The sequence below is a fragment of the Pristis pectinata genome, chromosome 26 (assembly GCF_009764475.1).
Source record: "Pristis pectinata isolate sPriPec2 chromosome 26, sPriPec2.1.pri, whole genome shotgun sequence".
NCBI lineage: Eukaryota > Metazoa > Chordata > Chondrichthyes > Rhinopristiformes > Pristidae > Pristis > Pristis pectinata.
This window is the reverse complement of record NC_067430.1, coordinates 26,948,797-26,960,808: the sequence shown is the minus strand read 5'-3', so window position 1 is coordinate 26,960,808 and position 12,012 is coordinate 26,948,797. Positions and strand designations below refer to the sequence as shown.

The window sequence follows — 12,012 nt, the reverse complement described above, 5'->3', positions numbered from 1 at the left end:
GACCCAGGATGATGCTGGCCTGGATGTCAAGGATAACTGCCCTGCTCTTCTGATATTAGATCCAATTGAAGGGTAGACAATACCCATTTAACATCTCACTCAACAACAGTTTCAACAGTGCAGTACTATCCCAGAGTTTCAACCTAGATTCCGTACAAGCCTGAGGGACCTTTTAACTGTGACCTTTTAACTCAACAAGGAAGCCACCAACTAAGCTACAGACACATGGCTGATTACACACACCATTTCACCACTTTGCTCTCTCTCTAATAATATTCGTAAGTCAAAGTAGAATTTATTGCCAGATGCACAAATACATGGATGCACAGGTGCAATGAAAAACTTACTTGCAGACTATTCCAGATGGGCTGCTTTGGCTAGACCAGAAAACAATTTGAAATCATAGTAATACCTTAATTACTTTGAGGTACACAGCTTCAATGGAAAGTTTGCAATTCAACCATTTGGTGTAAACATCTCAGCATAATCACCTCTGGAAGCAGAGTATTCGTCTCCATCTCTAGAACCAGAGGTACTAAACTAAGAGGCTAGTTTCCTGCAACACACACTGTAGCAACTTCCACCTTGAATCCATCTGCTGGCAGATGGATCTATCCATACATGTTGCTCAGAAGGACACGAGAACAAGAGCTTAAAGGAGATCCATTCACGTAGCATTTCACTGCCAATTCTGCCCTACTGTACACGCAGGGTCAATGGGCCACAACGTGGAAGCACTGTCACAATTCAAAATACTGAACACATACTCTGTCCAGCTTATTGACAAGGTAATGTGGACAAGAACATTCAACAGAGCAAGTCAAGGGTAACATAGACCTACCTTCTTAATCAGCTCAGGTGCAATTATTGAATTGATGTTATCAACAGCTTTTGTAACACCTGGAATAAACAAGCAAATTAATCATTGTTCAAGCCCACACTCATGCTTTACAGGCATTAGTGGATCATCTGCTAGAATTCTTACTGCACAGATTTCAGATTTTAATTTGGCTTGATGTTGTCAGTGGATGAAATGGGGAAGAGTAGATCAGCAGACAAATCAACAGATGCCTGCTTGAAGTGTTAGTTTGCAAAATGCATGCTCAGCAAATTAACCATCACAGGTGCACTGGTTACCTGACTACACAAAGCAGGTCCAAGGAATTCATTAATATACTTAACCGGTCTCGACACACCTGGTAGAAGTGGAAACATAGCTCAATTGAACAGAAAACGTCATAAAGTAACTTGGTCCATGCATGATGGACAGATCAATAGATGCAAAATGACAGTCTAAAGTTTAAAAAAAACAAAACTCAGGAGTTACTCTGATACATTGCAATTTGATAAGGTAACCATAACTCTAAAATCAGCTGAAGAAATACAATGTATCCCCAAGACAATGCAGCCGTTAAAAGTTATGCTTAATAACCGAATTATTGGCCTTGAACCACTTGTAATGTTTTGCACTGCTCGAGGCTGACATCTACATTGCAGCAATCTTACTCCCGTGATCCAATGGAAACCCAACTTACGTATGTATACCTCTTGTGGCACCTTGTCTACTTTACTGCTGCCAGGTGGAACCATAATTTATGGCATAACTACTGCACTGAGAAGTGCTGGCAAGAAGATTGCTTGGTTAATGAATTCTGTTAGCAGTTTTTCTTCAAAACTGAGGTGATAAACTAAAGTGTGTAACAGCAGTCACAGCTTTAGAGGGAAAGAACCTGGCAAATATTTCAGTTTAAGCAAATGTCATTTATTATTAGCAGCGAGTCTGCTGAGGGACAAAAATTTGGGTATTAAGAATAGATTCTAAAACCCACCCAGTTGTAGAGGGTCTAATCCTTATTAATAGGTCAGGTCTGCACCTAGTTAAAAAGTGGCCTTATTTAAGACTCCAGAATCCTGATAACAGTAATAGAACAGAATCATAGACTTGTTACAGCAAGGAGGAGAACATTTGGCCGTCACACATGCTCTGACTCTCCATGAGCAACAGTCAGTCTACTCCACAGCTCTCCTTGTACAGCCCTGCGATTTTTTCTCCTCCCCCATGCCAATTCCCCGTTGACAACCAAATGATTAAATCCATTTTCAACACCCTTTCAGGCAGTGAATTCCAAATCTTGACCGCGTACTACACATCAATACACACAAAATGCTGTGTTGTTGCTCCAGATTCCAGCATCTGGAAAATCTCACATACTACACATACACGTTCTCTCTCATGACACCCTTGGTTATTTGGCCAATCACCTTGAATCTGTGCCCTCCGATTCTCAGCCTGTTATTCTCTGAACTGTTATTCTTTATTCATTTTGCCCAGATTTTACCCTTTCTTTTGGATAAAATCCAATCCCCCTCACAAGTAGCAAAACTGCTTAATAAAACTTGGCCATCTGTCAAATGCTTCTTAATACTTGGGCGTTTCTGACATTCAAAGATATTATAAAACATTGAACAACTAAAATGGTTGAAAACAAAAAAATGCAAAAATATTCAAATGAACTTAATTAAAATATCTGGAAGCAATCCAACTTACCAGAGTCAATGGAAAGGAACCTGTTGTACTAGCCCTAACTTGGCATTGGTTGCTAAAGCAGATCCCCCACTTTAAGAGATAGGGAATTGCAGAGTTTTGCTTCCGAAGTCCAGGAGATGCCTGGTTGTAGATCTATTGGCAAACAACAGTCACCAAGTTCAGGACTTCTGCCTCCACAGATACCAGTGTGGAACTCCCAAAATTCTTGGTATTCACAGAGAAATGTCAGCACTTCCTTGCAAAATCTGGCCCAATGTAGTAAGAAAGGATGATAATGTGCACCATGAGGTTCCTTCAGTAGCTTCTTTATTTCATATTTTCCACAGGACACACACGCACACTCCCTATTTGAACTGAACATACCAAGACCCTTAGGGAACCAGATGGTCAGGTTAGGCAATATTAAAACTTATTGAGACAGCTCAAGGAAGAAAGTGTGATGATGTCTCAGTCGTACAGTTCAATTATTGAGAACCACTTCAATTTTTCCCAGATCACAGTACGCACGGTAGTGTAGTGGTTAGCGCAACACTATTCCAGTGACCTGGGTTCGAGTCCTGCCGCTGTCTTTAAGGAGTTTGTACGTTCTCCCAGTGTCTGCGTGGGTTTCCTCCGGGTGCTCCAGTTTCCTCCCACATTCCAAAGACATACAGGTTAGGAGCTGTGGGCATGCTACGTTGGCGCCAGAAGCACGGCGACACTTGCGGGCTGCCCCCCAAATCACTATGCAAAAAGATGTATTTCACTATGTGCTTTGATGTACACGTGACTAATAAAGATATCTTATCTTATAATGCATCTGTCTGCCTAAACTACCCAGCAACAACATTGCTGCAGAACTCAGTTTATGAAGAATAATCCCACACTAAACTGTTCCAACAAGCCAACTGTGGTGATCAATGATTGCATGGGAAAGGATTAGACCCTGAATGGGTATTACCTACTGTGTTAACAAGCTTGGCTTGAATCACAGTCGGAGGGAGTAAGGAATATTCCAGAGCAACAATCAATGTGCTGGAGGAACTCAGCGGGTCAAGCAGCAGCTGTGGGAGGAAAGGGATTGTTGACGTTTCAGGTCAAGACAGAGGGGAGAGGCAAGTATAAAGAGAAGGGGAGTGGCGAGAAAGGATTCAGAGGTGATTGGTGGACTGAGGAGGGGTGCAAGATGACAGGCAGGTAGGGGAGGGGAGTGGAGGGGGGGGTGGGGGAAAAGTGTGGGAAGACAGTAGCAAGTGACTGATTCCAGGTTTGATTGCCACTGTGTGGAGTTAGTGGTTCACAACACCACAGAGAAACAGTCGTACAATTAGCCTCAGTGTCTGGCAGAAGACAAAAGCAGATCACTTCCTAGACCTCTCCCACTGTCCATTCCTACAACCTGAGAATTTGACATTCCCCCAGTTCTGCTCCTGTGTGTACCTGCCCAACAATTTCCTCAATCCCACTTGGAAATTTTTTGGGTCACACTTTGGAATTCCTTCTTTAAACTTCTCCATACCTCCCACCTTCTCCTGGTGGTGGGGGTGGGGGGTGGAGGACAAGCACTGTAATTGTCTTTTTATTTATTTATTAAAATTAGTTTGATTTTAGTGTGGGGGTGTGCTTTTTAAATGTAGAGAAAAAAATAATTTAAGTTTCTTTAACAATTTTGTTTTTTTTTAAAAAAAAACAAAAGCCAGTCTTACGTGCCACTGAAAGTTTGAGACTATCTAAAGCTGTCACACACATCATTGCCCTATCACATGCACAGCCTGAAACCCTGGAGATGCCTTTAATGAAACAGTGCACTGGCTGTTCTGGGCTGTGACCAGGTGCTGGGAACTAGACTTCATGGGGAAGACTGTGCTGGCTCATGAAGGTCTAATCTGGCACAGGAGCACCTTATTAAATGATATTAAGCCAAGGGGAGATCTGCCACTGTTGGGACCTCAATCTTGGGATGGGTTCAGACTGGCTGTGGTCAGATCAGGTTCCAATTTACATCCAAGCACACCACTGACCTGCTGGCCTGTCTACTTGTTTAAAGCGCTGTACACATGGAGCTGTTGCCAAAGCTCCACTGAGCGAGTCCCTCCTGTATCCAAACTAGTGCCTCCAATTGAACAGCAATCCAATTAAACATTTGGCAGATCATTGGTTTTGGAATATTAGCATTCCGTCAACAGCAGAGAGCTATGCCAGTGCTATATAGAGCATCTAACACTAAGCACACAGCTCACTAATGATAAATTGGCTGCCATTAGCACCCAACAGGATTGCCAGCAGACATTTGCTTTAAAAAGATTTGTGTTGGTGCAAAAAAAATCACAAAAGCATCGTGTTATGCACGGTGAACACACACGATTTGGAACAACATTCTGCATATGCAACAGAAGTGATAAATTACTGCTGATCTTCTGCATTAAGATTGCAAGCAGAGGTTGCCAACTGTAAATGGTACTGTTAAAGTAAGCCAATTAAATTAGCCAGTTTTTCAAAGGGCAAATCCCAAACGGGGAACATCCTGAGCACATTACAAGCTGCCATTTTGAAGCATTTCTCCCATTCCCAAAGTTGAGCTGTTGCTACAGGTTAACAAAAGCATCCAACAGAATTTGAAATGGAAATCTATTCATCCATTTGATTGAAACTTGTCGAATAGTTCCCTCATCCTTGGGCTCAGGAGCTAACCTTATTTGCAGTTACCATGTTTTAACCTCTATAATGGGACCAGGAGCCATATGCACTTTGCTATTAACAGGGAAAAATTCCAGTTCATTGGCTATCTTATTTTGATAGCATGCACCTGCCATTTGCTGTACACACCAATAGCTTTACTGCATCCAAGCATCAATTTCCTCAACCGACCCAACTCAAAACGGTCGGGAATAAAAGGGAGCGCAGCCTTCTGTCCAACTAGAGGAAGCTTTAGCTGTGGGGAAAAGATTGGATCGGCTGGGGTTATCTTCTGTGGAACAGAGGCAGAAGGGGGAATTGAGGTATTTAAAATGGAAGTTCTGGGATAGAGCAGATCAATTTCTGTCAAAGACAGGAACATGGATCTTATGGTTTGGTCACAGGCTTAAGGACAGCTTCTATCCCACTGTTAGAAGACTCTAATGGATTTCTTGTATGATAAAGCTGAACTCATGATCTCTCAATCTACCTTGTTATGGCCCTTGCACCTTATTTGTCTGCCTGCATTACACTTTCTCTGTTACTGTAACACTACGTTCTGCATTCGGTTATTGTTTTGGCAAATTGGTTTATTATTGTCACTTGTACCGAGGTACAGTGAAAAACTTAACTTGCATACTGTTCATACAGATCAATTCATTACACAGTGCATTGAGGTAGTACAAAGTAAAACAATACAGAATGCAGCGTAAAGTGTAACAGCTACAGAAGAAGTGCAGTGAAGGTAGACAAATAAGGTGCGAGGTCATAACGAGGTAGATAGTGAGGTCAAGAGCCCATCTTATTGTACTAGGGAATTGTTCAATAGTCTTACAGCAGCAGGATAGAAGCTGTCCTTGAGCCTAGTGGTACATGCTTTCAGGCTTTTGCATCTTCTGCCTGATGGAAGATGTGAGAAGAGAGAATGTCCATGGTGAGTGGGGTCTTTGATTATGCTGGCTGCTTTACCAAGGCAGTGAGAGGTATAGACAGGAGTCCATGGAGGGGAGTCTGGTTTCTGTGATGTGCTGAGCTGCGTCCACAACTCTCTGCAGTTTCTTGCGGTCCCGAGCAGAGCAGTTGTCATACCAAGCCGTGATGCATCCAGATAGGAGGGCACACAAACAAATTTTTTCACTGTATCTCAATTACCAAATTGGGAGGAATTGAGGAGATTTTTATTCACACCCAGTAAGGTGGAGACCTGGAACTACTGGCCAAAAGAGTCAGAGACAGAAACTGTGAATCACTTCAAAGTTTTTGGATGAATTGCGAAGTGTTGTAATCTGCAAGATCCAAGAGCTGGGAAGCAGAACGATGCTGGAACGCTTTTTTGTCTGTGTGGGCACAATGGACTGAAAAGCCTCTCGCTGTACAGTAAACTGTGATTTTATGATAGAGAGAATATTTAATTGAAAATTCAGATGCAACAAATGAGTAATGCAAATACAAAATTGAGCAATGCTTGAAAAATAGACCAGAGCAGAATTACAACACAAATTTATGAAGCAAAGCCGATCACTTGCCTTTGCCCAAGAATCGTGTCTTGTCTCCATCTCTAAGTTCTAATGCTTCATAAATACCAGTGGAGGCCCCACTGGGAACAGCTGCTCGGAACATTCCTATAATCAAATACATAAAACAAAGTGTTAACTGAGCCATTTCTAGTTCTGTCAAACTTTATACAATCTCTGGCATTAACGATTGCTGCCATTATTTACCTACAAAATAAGCTGTGGGACTTCAACGCGATTCATTGTCTGCAAAGCATTTTGAGGCATCTAGGACTTGTGTTAAATCAAAATCAGTATTTCCTCGATAACCTTATTCAAGTGGTTTCCTCCCATATCCCAAAGTAGTGCGGCCATTGTAAATTGCCCCTAGTGTGTAGATGAGTGGTAGCATCTGAGACCATTAATGGGAATGTGGGGAGAATAAATTGGTTAAGGGAAGGATTAGTGTAAATGGGTGGTTGGTCCGGATTCGATGGACCAAAAGGGCCTGTATCTGTGCTGTTTCTCTCTATGACCAAGTACTTTAAAAGCCACGAGATTTCTTGTATCTATTGCTGAAGTAGCAAACAAGTTTAATATTTAAACACTCAAATATCAAAACATACTTCATGTTTGCTACTTCAGCAATGTGTAGATGAAAGGAATGATCTTCAAATTTATTTACATGAAGCTTGGCTCACTCTCTGCAACATAGCAATCAGATTTTTAGCTGCCCAAGAGAAAATGAAGTCAGTTTCATGCTGCCTGACTGGTTGAGTATTTCCAACATTTTGCTTTTATTTCAGATTTACAGCATCTGCAGTATTGTACTTTTCATTTTGTTACCTTTTGACTTTCATTTTCTTTGTGTTATTTTAAATTTATCCCCATTGCTCCTCTATTTTTGTTTTAAAGAACTGACTTTTGTAGCTTTAGAAGCCACATTTCCCAGTAGAAGTGGGAACTGGGGCAGCTAGATTGTGCAGCAGGTAGTGCAGCTGCCGCACTACTGCAGTGAGCTGGGTTCAGTCCCAACCTCTGGTGCAGTCTGCATGGATTTCCACCAGGTGCTCCGGTTTCCTCCTGCATCCCAAAGGCACACTGGTAGGCCAAATGGCTGCTGTAAATTACCCTTCAAAGTAAGTGAGGGGGCAAGAAAATCAATGGGCATGAGACAGTATCAGCTACTGGGAAAGAAGAGGCCAAATATTGATGGGATTGCTCTGCTGAGAGCAGGTATGAACCAGATGGACCAAAAGACCTCCTTTGTTGACGTAGGCAAGTTAATTGCTTTACCCAGAGCATGAGAATGTGGACCTCACTCCCACAGGGAGTGGTTAAGGTGAATAGTATATTTAAGGGGAGGCTGGAGAAACCTTTGAGGGAGAAGAGCAGTTAAGCAGTTAGATGGGAGAAGTATGAAGGGGGGTGGGGGTGGTGGGGAAACATAAATCACTCGCACTCAGCCCTAAAACATTGATCATCCATCCCTTTCCCTTCATAGATGCTGCCTGATCTGCTGAGTTCCTCCAGCAGCGGTTTTGTTTTGCAGGCAGGGATTGGTTGGGTCAACTGGCTGGGTCCTGTGCTACGTTTCCTTTGTATTGCACATGAATAATGAAATGAGTTGAAAATTTATTTATTTTTTAAAAAACAGCACAGAAAAACATTTAATTAGCAGCAATGTTTTGGAAGTCTACTATCAAGCAAACTAAATGGTAAAGATCAAAGTTGGCATGAATGTGTGGCTTTAGCCACCAGTCAATTGATTGTGACACTCCCCGGCTGAAGGCAAGTACTGCGTCTGTGTCCAACGTCCTCGAAGCCCACTGAACGGAGCGACACTTTACAGAGAGGGCACGGAAACAAGCCCTTCAGCCCATCGAGTCTGCACTGAAAATCAAGCACCTATTTTTTTTAAACACTAATCCTACCCTAACTAGTTTTATTCTCCCCACGTTCCCATCAACTCTCCCTAGATTCTACACCTCATTTACACAGTAAGTGGTCAAATTAATTTACAAACTCAAATCTTTGGGATGTGGGAGGAAACCAGAGCATATCGAAGACATGGTCACAGGGAGGACATGCAAACTCCACAGACAGCAGAGGTCGAGACTGAACCTGGGTCACCAGATGTGAGGCAGCCACTCTACGAGCTGCACACCTGTGCTACTCACTCACTCCTCCTGAATTTTTTGCCAGTTATTTAAAACTTGGCCCACCGGTTACCAACTTGCTTGCCAGAGAATATAGCCTATTTTTTAATTTAAAAAAATGCAATTTTGAACATCTATACTGAGGCTTCATGGTATTGGTCACTATTTTTTAAAAACATTAAAAACTAGAACACCAAGATTCTTTCCACAAAACAGAAGTGAACACAGTAGAATATGTGCAGAAACTCTGTTGCTGGTTCCACACACAAACACACCTGGACCAAGATTAATTACCTGATGTTCAGAGTTCAGAGTAATTCTCAAAACATCTGAATTTGCTTGCAGAGATGCCTCTCCATAATCCTATCTACCAACTCAAGACAATTCACCAAAAGTTGTTATCTGGGAAATTGGAATTTAATTAAAACCCAACATTAACCCTGATGGTACTGTGTTTTCAAGCAGAACCACAGTTGTTGATGACAAAATTTACCTTCAGAAATGGTGTTCTTAAAGCAATGCAGCAACATCACACAGATTCCACTGGGGGGGGGGGGGGGTGGGGGTGGGGGGCAGTGGAAAATCAGTTGGGAGTTGGGAGTATGGCAAAAACAGAGGAGCCCATAACATTCAGGGGTGAGAGGTCGTTGAGAGTAAAGAGATTGTGATGCAGCACTGCAACCTTAATACCCAATTGCTCTTAAATCTCCTGGGAAAATGTGGTCTATATTTCCTGAGAATGGTCTAATTGGAGAGTGGCTACAGTAAATGTCAACATCCCAGAAACTACGTTAGTTGTGCAAGCACGAATCACTCAAGTGCTCTGTTGAATTTTAGGAATGAAGCAAAACAATCCAGAGCAACAATCAGCTCGAGGAACTCAGTGGGTCAAGCAACATCTGTGGTGGGGGAAGAAATTGTTGACGTTTCGGGTCGAAACCCTGCATCGGGACTGAGTGGAGAGGGGAGATGGACAGGGTATAGAGAAGGAGAGTGGCGTGACAGGAGTCTGAGGTGATTGGTGGACTGAGAAGAGGTTGAAAGACGATGGGTAGGTTCTGCCACGTAGGGGAGGGGAGTCAGGGGTGGAGGTGGGAGACAGTGAAAGGTGAATGATAGATGGAGGCAAACAAAACTATCTAGAAGTGGTGGTGTTGCAGTCTGGGTAATTTTCAAAACTGCAACATATAAGGCATCACGCAATTGAATTATTAGGTACACTGTATATGTGCATCTCAAAGAAATTTAGATTTAACTTTATAAAATTTCCTTAAAGTGCAAATACTTACTTGGTTAGTGTACAAATTTCCAAATACCCTTGTCCTCCAAAACAAAACACTCAGTGATAATAAGGTACGATCATCATGATTTGGATAGTTGCCTGGGGAAAATAATTTGTACAGAAGGGGGAATTGCTCTAGTTGGAGTGAGTGTAATCTCAGTGGGCTGAATGGCTTCTGGTGCTAAAAACGCTGGTACTAAAGGTGCAATTCAACTCAGAAGTCCCAGTGCAGGATTCCCTAAAGGTTAACTTGCAGGTTGTGTTGATAGTAAGGAAGGCAAATGCAATGTTAGCATCCATTGCTAGACGACTAGAATATAAAAGCAAGGATTAAAGCTGAGGCTTTATATGACGTTGGTCAGACCACATTTGGAATATTGTGAGCAGTTTTGGGCCCCATATCTAAGGAAGAACATGCTGGCATTGGAAAGGGTCCAGAGGTTTATGAGAATAATCTCAGAGATTAAAGGATTAAAGTATGAGGAGTGTTTGATGGTTCTGGGCCTGTACTCACTGGAGTTTAGAAGGATGAGAGGGGGATCTCATTGAAACCTACCGAATATTGAAAGGCCTGGATAGAGTGGACGTGGAGAGGATGTTTCGAGGAGTGGGAGAGTCTGGGACCAGAAGGCACAGCCTCAGAATAGAAGGATGTCCCTTTAGAACTGAGATGAGGAGGAGGGTGGTGAATCTGTGGAATTCATTGCTACAGATGACTGTGAAGGCCAAGTCATTGGGTATATTTAAAGCGGAGGTTGATAGGTTCTTGATTAGCAAGGGCAATCAAAGATTATGGAGAAAAGGCAGAAGAATGGGGGTGGAGAGGGAAAAAATAAATCAGTCACGATCAAATGGCAGTGTAGATTCGATGGGCTGAATGGCCTAATTCTGCTTGTGTGTCTTATGGTCTATCTTATGGCCTAACTAGCATCGTTGTTCCATGACCCTTTCCAGAAATGGTGTTGAGTGCAGAGAAAAATCTTACTTATAATTAACACCCCTAAAGTTCCCTAGATACAACTAATCACCATTTTGCATTTGAAAAATCAGAGCTATGCAAATATCCTCCCAAATGAGGGGAACACTCCCAGACTCCAAATAAACACTTCAACTACATTCTGTTAATATTAATTATCACCCTTTTCAAAGTATGCAGCCAACACTTTGCAGGCTTTTCCTCCCCCAAGCTTATTAAATGAAAGGATCTGTTGAATAGAACTCGTCAAAGATATATAATACATTGTGACGTGTCTGCCCAGACAAGTTGCTTTTGCTTGGAAAGATCAAACTGTATTACATAAAAGGCTACCAAACTGAGCAAGCAACAATCACCATACACATACAATACAAACTGCTGAGTTTGTACATCGTGTCTGCAGATCCCAGTATAAAAAGGTACCCTTCATCCACGTTATACCATTGATTTTACACCAAATCAAAATCTTGAATTTGTCTAGACGCTTTAATACAGGAAAATATTTCAAAGGTTTCCATGTGGATAATTAAAAATTGATGCCGAGGCAGAGGAAATAGAGATTGAGGGGTGACCTGATAGAGGTGTACAGTACAAGATCATGAGGGGCATAGACAGGGTGAAAGCACACAGTCTTTTTCCCAGGGACGGGGTGTTAAAAACAAGAGGGCACAGGTTTAAGATCAGAAGCGAGAGATTTAAAAGGGACATCAGGGGCAGCTTCTTCACACAGAGGGTGGTGCATATTTGGAATGAACTGCCAGAAATAGTGGTTGAGGTGGACACGTCAGCAACATTTAAAAGCCATCTAGATAAGTCCATGGATAAGAGAGATTTAGAGGGCTCTGGGCCAAACGTGGGCAGATGGGACTCGCTCGCTGGGCAACACAGTCGGCATGCTT

General features: G+C 42.3%; 1 protein-coding gene across 1 annotated transcript in view; it reads right to left on the bottom strand.

Annotated features, from left to right (window-relative positions):
* The window catches only part of eno1a (enolase 1a, (alpha)), a 59,347-nt gene that overhangs the window by 30,724 nt on the left and 16,611 nt on the right, over window positions 1-12,012 (bottom strand). The window contains exons 3-4 of the mRNA XM_052039307.1: window positions 6,730-6,825; window positions 842-900 (exon numbers count right to left, since the gene is read on the bottom strand). Coding sequence (XP_051895267.1) covers window positions 842-900; window positions 6,730-6,825 — 155 coding nt within the window. The remainder of the gene's footprint in view (window positions 1-841; window positions 901-6,729; window positions 6,826-12,012) is intronic.